A 25,131-nucleotide genomic window follows, 5' to 3' on the forward strand; every position below is an offset into this window, starting at 1 on the left:
TCAAGTGGAACAAAAAATTGTGTATGTCCATTGCTAGCTATGGTAATTAATCATGTTAGTGTTTACATCACTACTTCGGTGAAGACAAGAGAAGTGTGCCTTCTCTACCAACGCCTGTGATATAACAGGTGCAAGCGAAACAAAATTGAATGACCAGAATAGTTTCCTTTGTCAGATGAATTGATTGAAGTTTTTGAAGACACTCTATTCTTGATGGGACAATAGATTAAATATGGAATAATTATTATTCCTCATCTATTTGTTTTATTGAAAAAACTGCAATTGTGGCAACAGAACAATATTTATTTTGATTTCATTTCAAGTAGAAACAAAATCGTGCTTAAGCCAAAAACGCACCCTACCTCAAGAATTGGGATGGCACAAAGGTGCAACATAGGTTTTATTGCAAAGACGAGGACAGACAAGTAGTTACAACACATCTGTCTAACCGTGGGTTTCGCTATTATTTAGAATAAATGCTTTTACTAGTTTCTATAAAACCACAAAATTACTAAAAAAACTATAAAAAAACTAAAAAACTAAAAAAACCCCAAAAAACGCACCTAAAATTAAAAGTAGAAAGGTAGATTTGAAGAAAGATAAAAAGAACATGTCAAAAGTTAAAATTAAACGAGAATGAAAAAACGGAACCGGTGCCCGGACCATGCTCTCTTCAGCATGTCTTCAGTTCCAAAGTCTGACGCTCTATCAATTGAGCTATACGATCCTGATATACGAAACAGTCGTTATTATGTCAATACAATTGATTGGTGTTACAACATACTTAGATGGAATGCATAGCCACCCAGTGCCAGTATATATTTGCTCAAACTCCAAATACAACAAGCAACCAATTTTATTGAGGGCGTTTCTTAGGTATATCCTTGTAGACGGGGTTTTACGGTATTTTAAATATGAAAAAGAAAACACACCCATCTTTGTCTTGATTTCGAAAATTAGGGTCGGTGTTCTTTTGTATCAGTCAAAAACCGATTTTCAAGATTAGGGTCGATCGGGTGTGAACAAAAAAAATAAAATTTTATTGAAAAAAATACTAGTGAAAACTTTCATTGGACAGTTGGAAAGCAGTATATTTTTTTTTCATTTCGCAATTCACAAAAGTTTGACTACTTATCGCTAACATTAGACACCATTAATATTGGATATACGGTTTGCACAGGCTCACTAGCTCAGCGACACAAAGACGTATTTTCAGATGGGTGAATTTGACAGTTTATCTCTCTTAGATGGGGAAATTAGGCCTAGATTGTAAATAAAATGGGCTAGCAAACCCAGGTAGCGTCGGCCATGATATGTACACATTTTGAATTTGTCATTGGTTTACACGTGATTTTGAAATGTATTTATTCAAATGAATGAAACATCAAATTTGTAGGGAAAATCCCGGAACCTTGACTTTTTAAAATATATGACAAAAACAATGTAGACTTCGCGTTTTCTTCTACTATAAATTTATTACATTATTACTAATTCTTACATACTTATTACTAAGCCTATCATGGTTTATGTAAACATTACCCCCTGGTAACAATGAATGACCATTATTTCAAAACGGTTTTAACGTATGCCAGATTTGAGATATGCATTCGAAGTAGCGTTTATTTCTGCGTATTATGACACCTCATTTGTTGCATTGGTCCCAATATTGGTGTCGCAGTTAAATGAACATTACCCAAGATGTGAAAGTTGTAGTAAATTCCTATTGCCTATATGCTGTTGGACGGGATCAAAACATGTGATAATCAATAACATTATTGTTGCCAGAAACAAATCAGTTCGACCTCTCGATCGACCATCGATGTTTGGTCGATCCTTATTATTTATGAAACCAATTTAATCAATTTTCTATTGGTAATGTGATAAAATAGTAATATGTGCATTTTATAGTGATATCGATCAATAAAAATTTAGGGTTAATTCTGATTAATTTTTTGATAGTTCATTAATAACAAGCATCGAAGCAGCATTGACGGTCGATCCAAAGATCGAACAAGTTTGTCTCTGGTGCCTTTCACATCAGTGATCATTATACACGTAATGCTGAATTGTAACATGAAGATTTGTTTTCTGACCAGTTAGGTTCATAAATGCAAGTTGTCCTTTCAGGATTGGGCGGTGTTACCAACAGATGTAACCCTTGGTCTACCACTTCTTGTGACCTCTTGGTCCATACAAACATTGAACTTGTCATTGAATGTGGAATTAAGTAAGCAATGACCACTGATTTGAATAATGATATTTTTTTATTGATTATCACCTGTTTTGGCCTCCAGCTCTTCCAAATTCACAAAACAAGAAACAATTCAAAGAGAGCGGGAAAAATTTCCTTCCATAGACAGTGAATACAAGGCAACAGGATTTTGAAGCAATTTTCAAATCTTGAGCTACTTTAATTTAAATGTACACTGCGACATCGGTATTGAAGCCATTGCAACAAATGAGGTGTCATAATGCGCAGAAATAAATTCTGCTTTGAATGCATATTCTACATTTGGCATACAATTAATAGTTTTGGAATAATGGCCATTCATTAACCCTAACCCTCCTGAATGCTACAAAATACTACTTGATATATGCGCTGTTCGTGCATGCATCCCACGTGGTGTGATGACGCAATCGCCCTAAGTCATATATAGGCACGGTTTCGCTGGCCAGCGAAGCCCAAGACCCGTGGCAAAGTGTCGCTGACCGAGTGCTTGGCATGCGAGGGGTCTCGGGTTCGAATCCCACCCAGAGCAAACAACTTCTTTCCTTCTTTTCTCTTTATTCTTTCCTTCTTTCCCTCCCTTCGCCAAAAAGCCCTTAGGCGGTTAGGGTTAAGGGGTAATTACCTTTTGGTAATTGTTTACAAACTACAGGTAGTATTTTATAACTTACCATGATCAGTCCAAGAGAACGCCAAATATGGATCAGGAGTATTACATAATAATACCCTGCTATGACAATAGCTGCACTAGGTTAATCGTATAATCTCCTTATGTGGTTAGCATGGCTGGGCCAGGAAATCCACAAGGTCAGCCAATGTATGTACATGTATTCGGTACATGTGCCATATCTTTTACAATGGGTGATAAATTTCTGGTTTGTTTTATTTCAAAACGCAACATTCGGTATTCTAAAGCTTGGTCCAAATCCAAGAGAAGAACCAACTCTAGTAATTTATGTGGTTTCAAATTATATCAGACGTTGCCTTTTTGATAGAAATGGTGTTTGTTGATGTGCACAGTTTCCCATTAGATCATAACATGCTGTTGTACATCCAAGGTCAAAGGTCTTTTAATCCATATTTGGCGTTGTTCTGGGACTGATGATGATCTTCAGGCCTTCATTTTTGAAAATTACAGGAGCTCTGTTAATCACACTCCTGTGTTTACTAAGGTGCTCAACAAGGAGCCACAATCTTTTAACATCTGTATTAAAACATAGGGATTCGAGTAGTGAGGAGCTGAGTAAATCATACTCCTGAAATGTTGTTAAGGAGAGATGTAGGAGCTCTGGTGCATTTGAGCTCCTCAAAAATGAAGGTCTGGATCTTGATATAGATGTAGTGATATTTTTATATATTTATAGTACTTCAATAACTTAGTTTATACTGATAGTATTCTCAGGATTAATGTAATATACATTAAAAAGGAAACCTTGAATAAATTATTATCATATTAATCATGTCTCGTGTATTTGTTTGACACTGTAGTTGCGCGGAGCTCGTCAGGACCGCTGAAGTGGGGATGGACGGAGGGCAAGGGGACTTTAAAGAGGGATATATTCACGAAATTGTATAAAATGGGCAACATTTATGGCCAGCCTGGAGAGGGCTACGCAGCTGTCCCCTTCCCTCTTCCCAGCTACGCCACTGCTCACGGACCGAATTTTAAGGGCGCCACCCGACGAGCACACATGTGACGTGTCATGTCAATAGGAGACACTTTTGGGCAGGATCGTAAATGGAGAAATAGCCAAAATTTGTGATGTTATTAATGTTGAAAAATATTGCCTGATAGTTTCAGACCGGAATATAACTAGCAAGTTGTAATTTTGAGACATTTTTCAAGATAATTCCTACTCTTAACATTGTCAATAATATTTTTAAAGGCCGATATCTCAATTTTAAATTTTTTAATACCATAACTTTTACGAATTCAATATCTTCGCTTAGGAATGTCCGATTACGTAATAATTATAAGGTGTGTATGAGAGGGGATTTGCCCCCTTCGGAAGTGAGAACTTTTGCAAAATAAAGTTCCAAATGAACTCATTTGGGGGACCATTTTGGTACTATTATTGTGTACAATGTTAGTTTGAAAAAGCCCAAAATTGTTAAAATGAAGGCCGAATTAAAGCCATTCCCATTATTTTAACGTCATTGACCTCAGATTATACACTTTTCTACTTTGTACACCTATATATTTTCATATTTTTCTGTACTCCCCCAGCAAACGTATTGTGAATCGACCGAAATTCTGTATTGATTTGATAATGCTGGCTTCTGATGTGCTAGTATGTTCAAGTCAAGAAGTCTTTTGGAACTACATAATTTGGTGCAATTAATTTGCTCACCGTATATAACCCGTTGAAAATAGACTATTACCAGAAATAATGGGCATGTTGTTCGGGACTGGCTCAATGTTAGTTGATTTGAGGTTTCGACCGCTATCGGGGTCTCAACCAACTAATGTCTCACCAGTCCTGAACAACACGCCCATTATTTCTGGTAAGGGAAATGGTCTGTATCTCACCTTTATCTAATACAGAAAAGTGAACCAGAATGAATTCTGACCATCACTTGGCTCGTCGGATTAGTGTATATCTTCGTGACAGAAATTGCCATGAGATTAGGGCGAATCCACTAGTTCTTCAACAGCCACGCATGGCGAGTTTGTTCTAGACAGACCGATCGACTCAGGCTAAGCACACCACCGGTCACCATAAAAATACACGCTTCTTCCCCATTACGAATGCAGCGTTACCATTCATCAACTCAAAAATGACTATTTTTTACAATATGCGCATTTTCTAAATTTTTCGTCAGTTTTTGTTTTCAAGACGCAGGTTCAAATACGCAAAGTAACGCTTGTCATATTCTTTCAACACGTTCAACTGCACGTCTTACAAAGTTTTGTATAAATAGCAACAAAAAAAAACCCCGGTATATATTAAAGGGTTTAAGAATATAATCATATCAAAAAATGTACACCATCATATCACTACATGTAGTCAATTTTCATCACAGGAATAAAATCAAATCATACCTCAATGATATGCAACGGATGAATGTGATCTTATTGTCCCTGTGTTTACTATTCTAAACAGACCATTGAAAGACTCGACCTTAAATAATGCAGTGACAACAGGTTTAGCCTGAATATTTTGAAAGAAAACTTATAGCTGAAATAATTACATCGCCATTTGATACATTTTTAACCAATAATTCAGATCATATGTCCGCACTGTATAGTCGTGCGGAAGACTCTTTTCAAGCACATTCATCTGTAAAGAAATGTCCTTGAGCACGTGAAATAGGGAAATAACAAAAGGCAAGCCTCCAAATCTCTGTGTGAAAGTTATTCGCTAATTGCATGGTTCCGACATTATGCAGTATGTGCGGGGAGAGCCTCGAACTGGCAGAAATGTCCTTGAGCACGTGAAATAGGGAAATAACAAAAGGCAAGCCTCCAAATCTCTGTGTGAAAGTTATTCGCTAATTGCATGGTTCCGCCATTATGCAGTATGTGCGGGGAGAGCCTCGAACTGGCAGCATACGTCGTACATGAATGGGAATTAAACCAGTCATAACATTCAGTGTAAGGTTAAGTAATTCTTCCTTTCAAGTATGCTGCCAGTTCGAGGCTCTCCCCGCACATAGTGCATAATGGCGGAATCAAGCAAGTAGCGAATGGAGCGTAAACTCTCTCGTTTGCATAACAAGGAAGCACTTTCATAAGAGACAACGCCCTTTATATCAGTTTGATCTCCGGTTTGTCATGCTGTACTACTGGCGATTGGTTTTTAGCCAATAATTGTTTTTTAACCAATCACTTACCAAGCGTGGAGTAGAAATATAAGCTCATTTTGCAATAGAAGCTACTCTTAGCAGCCGACGGGCAGTTTATAACACGTGCTTTGATGCATATACAAAATAATTCTTTACCTGGCGTGGACGATGTGCGACAGTGACCGTTATGGAAGATACACGTACTTTGCTTATCCTTCAGAGAATATGATATCCTGGAAACACTAATAACGTGAATTGTCGAGTTATATCAAGGTCATGAAAATGTTTTAAAACGTTTGGTATGAAAACACACTACAACCATATTTTTTTCAAAATGTTATTGTAAAATATTTTTGGGAAACATTTTGCCAAATATTTTGTCAACACTTTTAAGTGTTGACAAAATATTAAATATTTGCAGTAAGTTTACCTAAAAATGTTTTTGAATGTTATGAAAATGTATTGTACCCTTTATATAACCCGACATTTAAAAGTTTTCTGACAACCTTTCCTAACCTTTTGCGAATGATGTCCAAAACCTTTTGTTTTTGCTGGGTATTCACTACCGTAGAGGATACTAGATTTAGTCGCGTTTGGTGACTCTCAGTTTGTACGGTTCTGGATGTAGGACAAGCCCGTCGATTGGTTTCAAGGTAGGCATCGGTGCGTCCTCAGATGTCTTCTCAAATTTAAACTGATGTAGAATATGGGTAAAGTAGATGAAGAGTTCTTGTCTCGCGAGAGCCTCACCTAGACAAACACGGCGCCCTACAACAAAAATAATAAATATATATATATATATTATCACGGAATAAGAGGATGTAGTAATGGGCATATCTATACTGGATAATAAAATGACAACGAATGCAATTTTAAACGGTAATTTTAAGCGAAGTTTGAAAACACCCCGTTTTGCATCTCCTTTCGCGAGCATTTTTTGCTTTTCCTTTCAACAATGCCCCTTTTGGCTAAAATACGAACGATTTTTCAAAGATGTCACTTTTTGACAGAAACGCGACAAGTCCCGAAACTGAGTAACTTTTGGTTTACTAAAATAAAATTTCGAGCAATATTATGAGAATAATGATTAAATATGCACATTTATTTTGCTTGATTTATAGATAAGGAACACTTTTTGCTTTTACAATTTCATGAATGTGTTTTGAAAAATCTCCCCTTTTTGTGTGTTTCGCGAATCGCGTTTTTTCAGCAGAAATCATCCCATATTTTGCAAAATTTCAACGAGCACGAGTACCCGTGGATACATAAAGTACGGGGTCTGGGTGTTCACACAAGGGATTGAACATATTAAATACTCTTTAATTAAGTTCAGAAATATCTTCTTCAAGTTCTTTTTTTAGTCATTAAGGAGTAAAAAAGTCAGTGTCCATAATATTATATATCTATATAGAATTATTAAACCTAGAACTACGAAGGGCATGAAGGGGGGGGGTGTACCACCCCCTAAGATTTTGCATCCGTCATTTTAAAAAAAACCGCTCGCGTTTACGTCCAAACGACCTAAGCTAATCGTAGATCCATCCTTTACGTTCATTTTAGTGATAAAACTTTTACTCCAGCACCTTACCCGCGGGTAGGACCAGCCATCAAAGATGACCAAAGAGGGGTTGGGGGTTGGTGAGGCTCCAGTCAGGCGGCATAGGACACGCGACACGTGACGTTCGAGGCTGGACATTGTCGTACCCCAACGGTTTTAGAGTAAGATACTTTTGCTTTGACACCACATAACAAATTTAGAATTGTTTGTGAAGATTTCATGCTTACGTGTTAATCCAATGGCGACGTCAAAAATTACGATATCGCATTCACCATCATCTGGCTCCAGTGATTTTCCTTTTGCTCTTGTGAAATTATTCCAAGCGCTACTGACTTTTTACTTGTTAGGTGAAAATAGTCATCCTTTTATATTTATGATAAAATTCGGTGAAAATCGTATTTTTGTAGAATTTTAAGCCGAATCAATTTTGCCAATACTTTTGTACATAGCAAGAATTTCCAAAATTTGCATGGGCGCCCTCATATTATGACGTCATAGTGACATTATGTGGGGAATGTTTATACTTATTTAAGTATCACTGGATAGAGGGTACCCATAGCCCATAGCTAAACATAAGTACCAAATATAACGGTGTATGACGTTTATAATTGAAAATGGGGGGGGGGGGTACGGGTGCAACAACCACTCTCTTCGTAGTCCGTGTCACAAAATATGGCTCAGTAGTTCTAGGGTTAATTAATGAGGCATCGGTCAAAATGGGTTAAAAAGGGTAAAAACCAAATTGTACAGGGGCAAAAATAATGTTCAAAATGAGCTAAAATGTTCCAATTACAATGAAAAAAAAGTCTCAAACTATCCACCTGGACAAAATGGTATGAACTTTGAATTGTTAATGTTACATATAGGGCCACTTTATAAAGTTGAACTTGAGCCCAGACTTCTCAGATATAGCCAACTATAATACCCTTTTGCAATAATAATTTGATTCGATTTTTTTTTACTTAGGCCCTACTTTGAAGCATTTTGAAAATTTGACCCATGTACATTGCTAGTAACACCCTTTGCCCTATTTTGACATTAATCTCATTAATTAGGCATCCTGGAGATACATGACCATTGACTTATTTTATATTCCTTGATTGAAGCACTTTAAAAATGTAACCCCTTATATGACCATTAACCGCAATAATTCCAATTTGCCCAAAGGGGCCCTTGTGGCTTTGGGTGATATCTGGAACTACATGTACATACCCTCCTCTATTACTTAAAGAAAGCAACAACATTGCATTTAGTACTCAGTTGGTACGTTTTCAATGATCTGAATCTCTCATTTTTTAAGTGTATTACGTACAAGATCTGAATGCTTAACTTTTTTGGCATTAATCTTGTTTGTTACCTACCTATTCCAAATGGAATTACTTCGTTCGGCTCATGAAAGTTACCGTCATCGTCCAAAAAGCGTTCTGGTCTAAACTCTTCTGGATCCCCCCACAACTCAGGGCTGTGCATCACTGCGTACAAGTTAGATATCACCACGCTATTCTTCGGGATGGTATAGCCACGGAAGGTTGTCGTGTCTGCTGCTACATGAAATGGAGCCAGCGGTGCCACTGAAATGATTCGAAGAAGCTCCGTGATACAAGCTTGTGTATAAGGAAGATTCGGTTTATCGTTTAACTTTGGTAACCTATTACGACCGATAACCGTATCGATTTCGCGATGTATGCGATATTGCACCTTAGGGTATCGGACAAGGTATTGACTGCCCCATCGAAGTGTATTTGAAGTTGTGTCTGTCCCCGCTAAGAAAATAAGTAATATTTGTCCGTCCGGTCATATTATCTGGATGGCGGAAAGAATTAGGATCATCGGACTTGTGAAGTCGTATCTCATTCAACCACAAATCGATTACGTCATTCATGTTATTGGGGTCAAAATTTTTACGATGACTTTCAATGACACTGTTTATGAATTCATGCAGCTCATCACGAACTTCGTTCATTTCTTGCTTCACTTTACTTGGGATGGTGATCGGGACAAATCTTTTCAAGCCACCTACCCCCGTCAGTTCATTTTGACGATTCAAAAGATTCGTAAGACGATGAATGCGCTCGTCGGAAAGTTCAAATCGGGTTCCAAAAACAACTTTACAGATGATGTTTGACACGGCATTATTGAAATGCCAAGTAAGATCGACAGCTTGGCCTTTAAGGTTGGCTAACTCCTCGATCAGATATGAGCTTTCTTTACTAATGGGCTCCTCAAAACGAGACGTACCGACTCCAAATTGACGGAAGCAGGCTAGAGCGAAAATCCGATATGGTCCCATGTCATCCCATTTGTTATCTGCAAGAAAATGACAAAACAGTTCGGACAAAGCTAGTTACATAATTATTATGATTTCAGCGAGTGTGAATAACAAGACAAACAGCTAATAAATCACGGTGAAATAGAAATTCTATACTCTGGATATGTCGATGATGGAATACATACAAACGAATTGATGTTGCGTATCATTTAAAATGAACATTAAAGCCACAATCTATGATTGTCAAAGTTTAAAATATTAAGCCGAAATGTCGATGTAAAGTGAAATAAACCCCCTGGCTATTTTGGCTGTTTAACACGGAGTTCTATGCGGGACTTTTAAGTCTGTCAGAATTCGACATTAAGTCAAAGTTACTCCGTTGACCTGGCAAACATAACGAATTTGGATGATTCCACTTAGGTGTAAGCTGGGACATGTGTAAACATTACAAATGTGGCCAAAAGCAGGTATGAACAAAATTTACCAATTTGATATAATATTCATATTACGACTTATACAACAACTAATAACATATAAAATAATGATCACGAGACAATGGTTGAGGATGGTGATGACAACGACGTTGTTGTTGTTGTTGTTGTTGTTGTTGGAATAATTTCCTGTTAATCCGGTTTAAGTACTATTGTTGTTGTTGTTGTATTTGTTGATGATGATGATGATGAAGATGATGATGATGATGATGATGATGATGGGATAATGATGCTGACGACGATAATGATGATGTTAAGAAATTTATGATGGTGGTGGTTGTGATGGTGGTGTTCACAGCAAACATGATTCGACCTTTGCAGTACTTAAACCTGGTTAACAGAAAATTACTCCAGCAAAATCAATCGATAAAGTCTAGCTCATTCTTCACATTAAATGGTGAACTGCACTTATGCCCAAATATGGCACTTGCCAATCAATAATCACCCACTTGAAATCCCCTGACTCGCTCCGCTGACCAAAGTTATGGACAGATATGGCAGTTGTTTTTGCTGTTATCTGTCATTTACACATCAGGGAGGTACGAACATTTGCAGATGCCCCACCTACTCAGTTTTTAGCCCATGATGCAGTCATGTCTACAGTAGAATTCACCAAGACCTTTGCAGGACTTAAACCCCATTAAAAGCTATTAAACCAAGATAACACTCATTGAAAACAGCTCAACTGATTAAAGATCTTCTCTGGTTAAATCTACACGACACATGTTTCTGTTTTACCTGTGCAATGAGCAATGAGCTGGTATTATAGTTTCAGTTGGGTGAACGATTATAAAGCGAACGCAAGGTAACAATATTGTGTGCGCTTTTGTTTACGAAATGAGACAATAGTGTACTTATTGTTAACCAACGTTCTTGAAAAGGAGAGGCATAATGGTTTGCAGACTTAACACGGTTTGGAAATAATTTCTTCATATTTTTTGGTGTTATCTGTCGTTTACATATCCTTCCTAAAACACAAAAGTGCGAATATTTCCAAACACCTAAATTAGCTAAAAATTTAGGACATGTTACAAAACTATATTTTCTAGAAATTCAGAGATTACTTTAAATATTGGCCGGTTATTTTTCACACAATGGCGTTAGCTAGACAATTGCCTATACTTCTAACATGCCCTACTTGTAGAAGTCACGCGTGAATTGTGAGAGCTCTGTGTATTGTGTATAGGAAAACGGACAGTAACTGCAGTATGCTACATGTAATATGTACATTAGTCTTGATTGACAGCAAGTACAAAAAATATCCGTCAAGTGGTTTAGCTTTAATGCCCTTCGGTAGAGCGCGGTCCATAAGTGAGTAATAGTCAGTAAAAGTTGCATTCGATTTACACAGGGAATTTTGCAGGCCATGCCGTGCCTTCCTTACTAAAACACCAAAGTGCCAGTGGCGTAGATTTCTTTTTGACATCGGGGGGATGGAGTTGGAAAAAATTCTTCAAGTATATATCAATCCCGCACCTTTTGGCGACAGAATAAGTTTATGACACAATTGCGCGCGAAACGTGCAAAAATGTGCACTTTTGATTGTATGGACCATCCCCTGGCAAAACATTGGGGATTTATTCTCCCACCCCCCGGATCTTCGCCTATGCAAAGTGCGAATATTTTCAAACATCTAAATTAGCTGAAAATTTAGGACATATTACAAAACTATATTTTCTAGAATTTCGGAGAGTACATAAAATATTGGCCGGTTATTTTTCACACATTGACGTTAACTAGGCAATGCCCTATACCTCTAACATATACTGTTTGTAGAGGTCACACGTCAATGGTGAGAGCACTGTGTATTGTGTATAGGAAAATGAACAGTAACTGCAGTATGTTCGTTGGTGATAGTGGTGGTGGTGGTGGTGGCCGCCGCTGTCGGATTGCTGCTGCTGCTACAGTTGCGCTTTGCAACTTTAATCGAATTGTAATTAGTTTCACAATTAATATTATAATCTCTACTTACTAGTTCTGCCAAAGGCCTTGACTTGCATTTCATTTTCGCCTCTATCATTCAGTTTTGTATCTTGAAAAGCCTCACGTATCGCTTTGTATTCATTCAGAACCACGATAGGTATCCCAAGTGCTGTGAACGAATATACTTGTCCATGTTTGTTACCAAGCTTCACCAAAAACTTGTAGAATGGTTCGCCTTTGTAGATAGAATATGCGATATTGTGAGCAAATCCAATGTAAGGAATTAGAGTCCATGGTCCTGGCGGTAAGTTGCTCTTTTTAGATTGAAAGAAGAAGACTGCTGTCACAATGATGACAAACATAAGAAATATGGAAGGGAAAGAGGATCCAGAAATTATCGACAGAGCAAATGAACTTGCTGCCATTGTGGATTTGAGTGAACTCAGTACTGATACAAATGTAGTGGTGCAGGAGCTTACTCATGCATGGTACATGCACTCATATAGGGCATACACCGTGCATTGACCGTGCAAGTATACAGTATTGAGTAAAGGCCAACTTGGAATGCAATATTGCACTATATTAAAGGTGCCATGTCATTTTTATACTATATACCAATGTAGAGCTATATGTGGGTCTCCTACTAAACAGGCTAAAATTGTATTGAAATCATCTTGCAACAAATGAGGTGTACGTGTCATAATGCGCAGAAATAAATTCTACTTCGAATGCCAATTCTACATTTGGCATGATATGATTAACAGTTTTGGAATAATGGCCATTCATCCAGGGTAATTACTTTTTGGTAGTTGCATGATGCAGTCATGTCTACAGTAGAATTCACCACGACCTTTGAATGACTTAAACCCCATTAAAAGCTATTAAACCAAGATAACACTCATTGAAAACAGCTCAACTATGTTACATCAGATCTTCTCTGGTTAAATCCACACACACATGTGTCTGTTTTAGCAATGAGCTGGTATTATAGTTTCAGTTGGGTGAACGATTATAAAGCAAACGCAAGATAAGAATTACTGCGTGGCCTTTGTTCACGAAATCTGTCGTTTACATATCCTTCCTAAAACCCCAAAGTGCGAATATTTACAAAAAAACCTACATCAGCTAAAAATTTAGGACATGTTACAAAACTATATTTTCTATAATATCAGAAGAGTACTTTTAATATTGGCCGGTTATTTTTCACACAGCGACGTTAACTAGGCAATGTACTCTTACCTATAACATACACTAAAACACCAAAGTGCGAATATTTCCAAACATCTAAATTAGCTAAAAATTTAGGACATGTTACAAAACTATATTTTCTCGAATTTTGGACGAGTACTTTTAATATTGGCCGGTTATTTTTCAAACAGCGACGTTAACTAGGCAATTACCCATACTTCTAACATACGTTATTTGCAGAGGTTACGCGTCAATGGGAAGAGCACTGTGTATTGTGTATAGGAAAACGGACAGTAACTGCAGTATGGTTTAACTAACTACAGTCAGTCTACTCTGAAGTACAAAGTACAGACGCGGACGCACACATTGTGTCGACTTTGAAGGCACGCACACGTGCCCTGCAGCAGAGACGCACCCCTACGCATTGTTAACGCACTGTATACGAGCGCGTTGTCACTTTGTACTTCAGAGTGGACAAATTGTATAGGCAGTATTTTATAACTTACCATGATGATCTCTTGATATAGATGTAGTGATATTTTTTATATATTTATAGTACTTCAATAACTTAGTTTATAAGATACAAGATACAAGATACAAGATACAAGATATTTTATTTTCCCATAATTCACATGAAATCACACAGTATATATTTTAAAAAACAAAGGCAATATCAAACAAACGAATTATGGAGGGATGACCAGAAGGCCAGTAAGGCCAGAGGAAGTCACCCCTTAACAAAGAAATGTTACCATCAAAAAAGTAAAAAACAAAACAAAGCATAACAAACAAACGAGAAACACAATGCTCAAGAATTAATCATATTTTGAGATCAAGTCACGTTTATATATCTTACGGAAATGTTTCAATGAATTTGCCGTTTTTATTGAATTTGGCAATGAATTCCATAATATTGGACCAGCAGTACGAATGGCATGGTCAGTAAATGTTTTGTTGTTCTTCATTAAGTTGAATTTATCTGCGTTTCTCGTTTGGTAATTATGAATATTGGAACGTAGTGTAAAGAAGCCATCAAATACGCCCGGTAATTCATTATTACTGTACTTGTACATAAATACCCCCAATTCAAGTTTGTAGGTGTCTGCAAGAGTTAAAATATTGTATTTGGCAAATAAGGGAGCAGTGTGGCTTCTATAATGACTATTTGCTATTGTCCTCACAGCCCATTTCTGGAATTTCATAATTTTATCCAAGTATGTTTTACACGTATCACCCCAAATCAATATTCCGTAATTTAAATAAGGTAAAACAAGAGTACAATATAGAGAATACAGGATACGATCAGGTACATAAAATTTAAGTTTGTTCATAACTCCAATATTTCGCGAGATGGTTTTTGCTATACAGTTTATATGGTATTTCCACGTCAAACATTCATCAATAATCACACCCAGGAATTTTGTATTAGTAACCCGTTCCAGAACTGACTCATCTAAAATGATCTCAGGAGATACATCACACACAGTTGAGTTTATTTTTGATGTCATATGTGGTGTACCCAAAACCATGTAATTTGTTTTACTTGCATTTACCGATAGTTTGTTCGACTTGAACCAATTACTAATTTCTTTCAATTCATTATTAATTAATTGATATTTACTTTCAATATCTTTATGTGAGTACAGAATAGTAGTGTCATCTGCGAATAATATAAAGTCTAATACATCTGATGTGTTGATAATATCGTTTACATAGAGAATGAATAATAAGGGACCCAGTATAGAACCTTGAGGTACACCACAATTAATATCTTTAAGTTCTGATTCACAAGAGTTGTAATGTACATATTGTTTTCTGTTGCTTAAATAATTAGTGAACCACTGAAGTACGATACCACGAAAACCATAGTGTTCCAATTTATGAATTAATATGTTATGGTCGATGGTGTCAAAGGCTTTGGAAAGGTCTAAGAAAATTCCAATTGTGGTTTCGTTTCTTTCAACGGCATAGTTAACTTTGTCAACTAGTTGAGTTATGGCCATGTATGTAGAATGGTTGTTTCGAAAACCAAACTGCTTATCATTTAGTATTTTATTACTATCTATAATATACGCAATACATCTATTAAACACTAGTCTTTCAAGTATCTTCGAAAAACAAGGTAGTACCGAAATTGGGCGATAATTAGAAAATACTTCAGAATCTTCTTTTTTATAGATTGGTATTACCTTTGCTATTTTTACTTTTTGTGGCACAACACCGGTTGAAATGGAGAGATTAAAGATTGAGGCAAGCGGCTGAACAATTTCCTTTGCAACTCTTTTTATAATAAAATTTCCAATATTATCATGACCAGCACTTTTATTTTGATTAAATTTATCAATAATTTTAATGATTTCCATTTCAACAATGGGGGGGGTTAGTGTAGTGGTCGTCTCACTCGCTTCTCACCGCTGTGGCCGGGGTTCAATTCCCCGCGGCGCCACATGTGAGTTTGGTTGCCGATCCATGCTCGTCCTCGCAGGTTTTTCTCCGGGTGCTCCGGTTTTCCTCCTGCATCTAAAATCGGACTTCTTTCCATATCCCTATCCCTCATATCCGGATGGCATCCCTTGAATTTAGTAGCCTCTGTGCACTATTGGGATTAGCCTGGCTTCGGCCGAATGTTATAAATAAAAACAACTGGCTTCATATACATACTGCTAGATGCTGGATTTTTTAGGTAATCAAAATAATCTTTACCTGATTTGTGAATTTGTGATGCTAGATTAGGACCTACATGTACAAAGAAATCGTTAAAAGGTTGGAAATATCATGGGGATTGGTAATAGTATTGCCGTTGTCACTTCTAAATTTCTTTTGAGCTTGTCTTGTTTTACCACGGCCAATGATATTATTGATTGTTTTCCATGTTTGTTTCATATTATTTTTAGAACGCTCAAACTTGGTAAAATAATATTTCCTCTTAGATTTGCGTATCAAAGCATGAAGTTTATTTCTATATATTTTAAATTTGTGAAGGCGTTCAGCACTTGGGTTTTGCAAATGCTGTTTATATAAAGTATTTTTAATGTTTATACTCTTTAGTAACCCTTTGGTTATCCACGGCGATTTCGGATCCCTTTTCCTTTTATTTGAACATTTCTTTAATGGAATACATTCATCATATATTTTATTAAATATACTGATAAACTTATTGTAGTCATCATCTGCATTTATATTATCTAGGTATTCTTCCCATTTGACATCAGCTAATCTTTTCTTTAACATGTAAATATTTTCGTTACTATGAACCCTTTTATGTGTCACCGTTGGACTTGGAATGTCAGTTACATCTAGATTTGTTGACAAGATTGTTGGAAAGTGGTCACTCACATCTGTAACTATGATAGCAGACTGAATTACAGCTTCGTTATTCGTTAATATATTATCAATTAGTGTAGCGGTTGTTTCAGTAATTCTAGTCGGTTTGTATATAGTTGGCATTAATGAATAGGAATAAATTAGGTCTAAATAATCATGGTATGCTTTATGTTCCTCAACTTTTAATAGATCTATATTAAAATCGCCTAAAACATAGGTAAGCTTTTTTTCAGCATTAATAGTCTTTAAAATAGGATCTATTCCTGTTATGAAATCATTAATAGATGTATGGGCTCTGTATACAGTACCAACAATGATATTTCGTTTATTTACATTTTCAATTTCTATAAAGCATGACTCAAAGTTTGGGGTTGATTTACTTAAGTCTTTGCGTACCTGGTATTTAAGTTTGTCCGAAATATACATGCCTACTCCCCTTTCTGTCTTCCAACTCTGTGGACACATTCAAAGTTATATCCAGCGATTTTGTAAAAATCAGGTGGCTTATCTCTTAAATGGGTTTCAGAAATACCTATTATGGTAAAGTCGTGGTTAATAGCTTTCATACATTCCTTGAGTTTGTCAAAGTTCTTTTTTAGGCTTCTAATGTTAACATTCATAAAATTTAATTTACCATTTTTTAAGAAGGAACATTGGTTTGGTGTTACATAGTTGCATTGGTGGATACATTTGTCATTAGTAATATTATCTTTATCTGTAGTACTATTTTCAAATTTCAATGGATTGAAAATCATTTCATCGTATTTCTTAATAAAGTTGGCATCAGTAATATCTGCTGTTTTAAGATGATGTGTGATATTTATATCATCGCTATCATCGTCAGAACTTGTGTCTTTATTTTGAGCCATCGTACAATTGAATACATGAATACAAAAGCCACCTAAGTCCATGCGAAGTTATTTTGAGAGAAAAACCTGTGTATCATTTTAATTCCTTCAGTTAGATTTACCTGGTCAATATGGTAAGTTTTACGTGCAAATGAGTGGATTAACCTGTATTAGGTATGACGATTAGCATTTCAGGGACTTCGTGGGGTTCATTTTAAATTTTGGACTGTTTTGGTTTTTTGAATCATATACAAAGACAACAATGTTAGAATGAGATTACCACTAGTAAGATAATACAAAATAAAGCACACAGGTATGTATAATGTTGATAAGCATTCTGCCATGTAATATAAACCACACACTTTCCTTTATTAAACCCATTTTTTGTTCAAAAGTCATTCTCTAGCAATGAATGTGTTACAAGTGGACTTTTATACATACTGGATTTCAATCAATGCGTTACAAGACTCAAATCATGGAATTGGGTGATTCTTTCATACATGCTATTTTTCACATGCCCAATAGACACAGAGAATGAATTTGAGTTGTTCTTTCATGCATATGACAGGCCTATGTATAGCAACACTTTCCCATGCTTAACTCAATTTGGCCAAAGTATGGACTTAGGTGGCTTTTGTATTCATATATTCAATTGTTACAAGTCCATTCATTGTGTTTTATACGCTGTAGTTCTTTTGGTTTCAATTTGGTACATTTTTTATGAACAAATCCTTTGCATATTTTACATGTTATATTTTTATGACAATCGTAAACTTTTTTTTTTTTAGACACACAAGCATCATCACAAATAGCAGACATTAAACGAAAAGTATATTAAACAAGAAAAAAAAAAAAATTAAAAATCTATTAATATACCAGGGAAAAAGTTTATATATATAAATCAACCGTTTCCCTTGATCATGAAAATATTTTAACAGTTAAATTAAGCTATTTTTCAACAGGCTACGAAAGTAACGTAAGGCCAACGACCCGGCAGCAAGGATTATTATTAACAAGTATCGACTACTGAGCCACGGCAAGTCATAAGTATGCTACATTCCACTTAATTGATTGTTATACTGATAGTATTCTCAGGATTAATGTAATGTACATTAAAAAGGAAACCTTGAATAAATTATTATCATATTAATCATGTCCCGTGTATTTGTTTGACACTGTAGTTGCACGGAGCTCGTCAGAACCGCTGAAGTGCGGGATGGACGGAGGGCAAGGGGACTTTAAGGTTGGTCTGAACCCTGGAAATATGGAAACTTTCGGGCCTCATAACTTCTAAATTGTTGGTCCAAAGTATATATTTATATATATATATTTAGAATGGCAAAGACTTGATAAGTTCATCTGTGAGGTCAAATTTGGGCCAAATGGAACTTTTGGCCCAAAATAAAGGTTTTTTGCCCACTTTTTTTTTGTATATAGTAAAAAAAAAATTCTTGGGCCAATTTTTTTTTATTAATTTTAAAAACTAGATCAAAATATCTAGGACCCGTTTTTTCATTTTTTTGAATTTCGACTAATGAGAAATTTGCGCCAAAAACGGTCAAAAAATGCTGATTTTTTTTTTTTTTTATAAAAAGCCCGATTTTGGCCCAAATTTCAATTATTTTTGGTGATATTGGTCAAAATTCAAAAAAATGAAAAAACGGGTCCTAGATATTTTGATCTAGTTTTTAAAAATTAATTTAAAAAAAAATTTAGCCCAAGAATTTTTTTGTTACGGTGCACGAAAAAAAAGTGGGCCAAAAACCATTATTTTTGGGATTTTGGGCCAAAAGTGCCATTTTGACCCAAATTTGACCTCACAGATGAACTTATCAAGTCTTTGCCATTCTAAATATGTATACTTTTATATACTTTAGACCAACAATTTAGAAATTATGAGGCCCGAAAGTTTCCATAATTCCAGGGTTCAGACCAACCTTAAAGGGGGGAAATATTCACGAAATTGTACAAAATGGGCAACATTGATGGCCAGCCTGAAGAGGGCTACGCCACTGAACACGGCCCGCCGAGCAATTATTAGCGGCGGCCAAACAATTTTTGGGGCAGTCAGTGGCGGATGTAGAACATTGAACTGATGGCCACGTCACGCTTGCGCGATATAGAGTGTGTGAGGGGGATTTTCCCCCTTTCAGAAGTGAGCAACTTTTGCAATATGAAGGTCCAATTGAAGCCATTTTAAAAATGTTAAAAACCAGCAAGTTTGAGGACTGTAGCTCTTACGGATTTTCTGTCTGAAACCCTTGAATACATACTATTTGCAAATACCTAATTTGTTAAAAAGTAAAAAACAAAAAAATCTGTAATTGCGCTTTGTGTCATGGGGTCATAGAATATGCACACAAAATAATGTTTTGTAAACTGGCAAGTTTAGGCCCCCCTAAATTCACATTTCTTGTCAGATTAATTGTTTTTTGTAGTTACTGATGCCATATATAGGATAAAATGATACAATGCATATCCAAGAAATTTACATTTCGAATAACGCCCTCGCGAAGATTTGCAAATTCCACATATTATATTCAGGGGCCCGAAGTCCAAAGTCAATGGTCCACCATCGAAATTTATAAAACATCACTTTTATGTCACTACTCGTCTTGTATTACAACATTGCCAAGTCCCAGTAATTTTATAGGTTGCTTTCATATAAAACGACAAGCCCACCATTTTCCTGTGCTTGCATATAGGCCTACTGCAAAGGTGGCGAATTTGGGAGGCTTGAATGTCAAATAGGCCCCAATATTGAAAATAAATGATAGATGCATAGTTTATTGGCCCTATGGCCAATTTACAAGTTTAATGTATATGACTTGTGACATCAATTTTTTGGATATGCATGATATTTATCCTATATATATAGCATAAAAAAAACAAAATTAATCTGACAAGAAATGACAAGAATTTATGGGGGGGGGGGGGTAAATTTGTCACTTTACAAAACATCATATTTTTTGCGTATTTAATGACCCCGTGACACAACGCGCAATTAGACATTTTTTTTTCACTTTTTGACAAATTGGGTATGCAATTTAGTGTGTATAAATGGTTTCAGACCTCTCTGAATTTATTTAAAGGGCAGCTTTTGAGTCCGAATTTAGACGTTTTACTGCAACTTTAAATGGCTGCCACAGAAAATCCGTAAAAGCTACAGGCCTCAAACTTGCAGGTACAACATGAGTCAAATATCAAACAAATCTGAGGGGGTCAGCTGAGAGCCCTCCTTGATATGGTATGGACTGACCCAAATAAGGCAATGGCGTATCTGGTATAAATGATACAATCAAAGGTGGATGTTTAGAATATCTATTTATGTAACACTTGAACATTGGTTGGTATTGTTTTTTATCTTCAGAATTTGTTTTATGATTGCCTCAGATTGCCTGAGATAGATGTATTTAAATGATTTAGTTTCATATTTGTATCATCGGTCTACTGACTGAAATCCAAAATGGCGGCAACTTCATTTGCTCTTTCGATTATTTCAGGATCATCTTTAACTTCCATATTTCTTCTGTTTGTCATCTTTGTGACAGCAGTCTTCTTCTTTCTTTCTAAAAAGAGCAACTTACCGCCAGGACCATTGACCCTTATTCCTTACATTGGATTTGCTCCCAGTATCGCATACTCTCTCTACAAAGGTGAACCACTCTACAAGTTTCTAATGCACCTTGGTAACAAACATGGACAAGTATTTTCGTTCACAGCACTTGGGATACCTATCATTGTTCTCAATGAATACCAAGCAATACGCGAGGCTTTTCAAAATACTAAACTGAGTGATAGAGGCAAAAATGAAATGCAAGCCAAGGTCTTCAGCCCAACTTGTAAGTATAGTGAACACTATATGAATACAAATAATTATGTGAAATTGATTACCGGTTTTAGTAAAATCACTGAAGTTATTTTTTTGTTCTGTTCGATATGTTTTAGCTGAAATTTACTCTTATAGCCATAATGCACATTCTTATAATATATAATTGGTTTTTGGGGGGCATATTTGTAATGTTTCCACATGTCCCAACTTGCACCTAAATGGAATCAGCCAAATTTGTTATGTTTGAAGGTCAACAGAGCAAAATTCGATATAAATTCATAATTCATGAATTATGACTTTATGTCCTCCTATAGAACGGCTAAAATAACCAGTGGGGTTTCTTTCACTTTACCTTGTTATTTCAGCTCAAAATGGACAGAAACCCTTCCCGACAATTATTACTACTACTATTTCAGCATTTTGAGTATAGAATAACAAATTTAAATCATCGTTATTATCACCATCATCCCCCACCGCCGTAGTACTGTGTAAACTGTTTCGCTATATAAATTTGGTATAGTTTAGTGGCTGTTATTAAGGTTTGTTATTCACAGTCACTGACAAATTTGAAATGTAAAATCTTAAATATGTGTCATCATTTTCTTGTAGTTAACAAATGGGATGACATGGGACCGTTCAGGATTTTTGCTCTAGCCTGCTTCCGTCAATTTGGAATCGGTACATCTCGCTTTGAGGAGCCCATCAGTAAAGAAAGCGCATATCTGATCGATGAGTTAGCCAGCCTTAAAGGCAAAGCTGTAGATCTTACTTGGCATTTCAATAATGCAGTATCAAACATCATCTGTAAAGTCGTTTTTGGAGCTCGATTTGAACTTTCCGACGAACGCATTCATCGGCTTACGAATCTTGTGAAGCGTCAAAATGAACTGATTGGGACAGGTGGCTTGGAAATCTATGTCCCAATCAACATCCCAAGTAAAGCGAAACAAGAAATGAGCAAAGTTGCTGATGAGCTGCATGAATTCGTAAACGAAATGATTGAAAGTCATCGTAAAAACTTTGACCCCAATAACTTGAATGATGTGATAGATTTGTGGTTGAATGAGATACGACTTCACAAGTCCGATGATCCTAATTCTTTCCGAAATCCAGATAATATGCCCGGATTAATAGCACTTATTTTCAATGCGGGTACAGACACAACTTCAAATACACTTCGATGGAGCAGTCAATACCTTGTCCGATACCCCAAGGTGCAGGATCGCATACATCGCGAAATCGATACGGTAGTCGGCCGTAACCGGTTACCAAAGCTGGTAGATAAGCCGAATCTTCCTTATACACAAGCTGTTATTGCGGAGCTTCATCGAATCATTTCACTCATACCTCTGTCTGGATTCCATGTAGCCGGGGACACGACAACTTTCCGTGGCTACACTATCCCGAAGAATAGCCTGGTGATTTCGAACTTGTATGCAGTGCTGCACAGCCCTGAAATATGGGGAGACCCAGAAGAATTTAGACCAGAACGCTTTTTGGACGATGATGGTAACTTTCGAGAAAGTGATGAACTGATTCCATTTGGAATAGGTATGTATAGGCTCAGCTCTTTATAGTACTGCCAGTAAAGCCTCAAGCGATGTTAACTTGTATGCGACGCAATATCAACATAACCAAGAAAGAATTTCACGATGTTCATGGTCCCATTGGAACACATAGGAAAGGGTTAGGGTTAGTGTTAGGGTTAGGGTTAGGGTTTAATAAAATTTTGCGTCCCGTTATGGTTGCAGAAAAAAATTACGCATCCGGGACAACTCGACGACCGCGCTCTTGCCCCGTCGCAACAACCACGCTAACAATAAAAGTTTACAAAAAAGTGTTCCTTCTTGATAGCCAATGCCAACACATTCAGCATGTTCAGTGTGCAAGTTTAACTCCCCTTTAATTTGATATACCCTACATAGAATGACAACATTTCAGACGTAGAATAAGACGTGGAAAGAACTTATACACATGCATTGTATTGTTATATTTTCATATTCATATTTTCGATTTTAGGGCGCCGGATTTGTATGGGAGAAGCTCTCGCGAGACAAGAACTCTTCATCTTCTTTACCCATCTCTTGCATCAGTTCAAATTTGAGAAGACATCTGAGGACGCACCGATGCCTACCTTAGAACCCATTGAAGGAGTTGTCACTCACCCTCAAAAGTACAAACTTAGGGTCATTAAACGTGATTGAATAAATTTCGGTAGTACTTAGATTAAGATTATAAGATTCTCAAAGACAGACCATGTTCTTATTTCCTGAATGGTCGCTATCATTGCTACTCCAGTATATTTTCCTGTAATAATCACATCGTGAAATACATGCATGACAAAGACTAAATGTGTAAAATTATCATAAAGAAAGACTATGTAATGTTTCAACTAGAGCGGTTGCCGCACCATACCTGAACCATGTGACTTCAACCCAGGGGGGGGGGCACTGGTGAGGAAATTATTTTTTATTGTATTCGCGATTTTCTTCTCATTCATTTTACACCACTCGGGCCATATCTTCTTGGCATTTGAGCATTACTGGTCGGGAAATACTATTTAATATATTCCTTACTTTTTTCTCTTTCATTTTACCCCACTCGAGGGGGTATGTTATTCAGACCAAAAGGTGTCAAATTCTACTGCATGACCCTGTCTGGATGATAAGATTCTATAAAATATATTTTGAATTCTAACAGATAAATGTACAGTAAACCAGTAAACTGACAAAGATAAACATTCGAGTAAACAAATAACAAATAAACCTCAGTCAGACTTGCTCAATTTTTTATTCATTGGCGCTTTACTCTAAAGATCGTTGTCACTATTGTGTGATTTTCATTACCTACTTATAAATTCAGCAATTTATGCAGGGAGCCAAATACCATTGTATCTGATTAGTGAAGATTGATATTTTTCACAAGAGGACATAAATACGAACACACAGACAAATACGTCGCCATAATGCAAGGTAACGAAAGGTGTCGCATGTTCATTTGACTTCAAATACTCACTTGTATTTCAAATCTTATCAGCGTGCCGGTTGGTAGGGCATTTTCCTATTGTGATGGTGGTTTTTTTACATTTTTAATGACAAGCTGCTAGAATCCGGGGGGCACTCCAACTTTGGAGGTGACGCGTATGTAGGGCTGTTAAGAACCCCTTTTCAGCATCGCTGTCACCCAAAGACCCCATATTTTTTTACGAACACATGCTCTGTCACCCAAAGACCCCATATTTTTCCATTTGATCTGTCACCCAAAGACCCTTACAAGTTCAATTTGAACAGCAACTTTCATTTATCACTGATTTTGTTACTTATTATTAAAAACAATGAAATTTGAAGCCATTTAGAACTAGAAATTCAATTTTCGAGGTTTTTGTGGCGCTGTTTCGGCTCTCACCCAAAGATTCCATTTAAAAAAAGGTCATGTTCTCACCCAATGACCCCATATTTTTTACATTTTGCTCTCACCGAATGCCAAAATCATGCTCTCACCCAATGACCCCATATTTTTTACATTTTGCTCTCACCGAATGCCCCTTAGTGCGAAAGTGCCAGCCCTACACCTATATCCATTTCATATTGAAGTGCCCCCCAGGGCTAGAATAGCCGTTACACAATATAATCAAGGCAAGGTCATTTCTTTTTTTGTCATATAGGTGAAATATCCTGCAAAATTT

The 25,131-nt window shown here is 36.5% G+C and overlaps 2 protein-coding genes across 2 annotated transcripts; one reads left to right on the top strand and one right to left on the bottom strand.

Moving 5' to 3' along the window:
* Positions 1 to 6,484: 6,484 nt before the first annotated feature.
* On the bottom strand, positions 6,485 to 12,737 carry LOC140138412 (cytochrome P450 2G1-like). Its single transcript, XM_072160309.1, has 3 exons — positions 12,304 to 12,737; positions 8,933 to 9,878; positions 6,485 to 6,781 (listed from the first exon to the last, which is right to left on the bottom strand). The coding sequence occupies exons 1-2, from the start codon at positions 12,677 to 12,679 to the stop codon at positions 9,271 to 9,273; spliced, it is 984 nt and encodes a 327-aa protein (XP_072016410.1). The 5' UTR covers positions 12,680 to 12,737; the 3' UTR covers positions 6,485 to 6,781; positions 8,933 to 9,270.
* Positions 12,738 to 20,876: 8,139 nt separating this feature from the next.
* Positions 20,877 to 23,847, top strand: LOC140137683 (cytochrome P450 2A10-like). The gene is made up of 3 exons (XM_072159438.1): positions 20,877 to 21,456; positions 22,056 to 22,997; positions 23,466 to 23,847. Exons 1-3 carry the CDS (start codon positions 21,081 to 21,083, stop codon positions 23,648 to 23,650), a joined length of 1,503 nt encoding a protein of 500 aa, XP_072015539.1. The 5' UTR covers positions 20,877 to 21,080; the 3' UTR covers positions 23,651 to 23,847.
* The last annotated feature ends 1,284 nt before the right edge of the window (positions 23,848 to 25,131 follow it).

The sequence above is a fragment of the Amphiura filiformis genome, chromosome 17 (genome assembly GCF_039555335.1).
Source record: "Amphiura filiformis chromosome 17, Afil_fr2py, whole genome shotgun sequence".
Lineage (NCBI taxonomy): Eukaryota > Metazoa > Echinodermata > Ophiuroidea > Amphilepidida > Amphiuridae > Amphiura > Amphiura filiformis.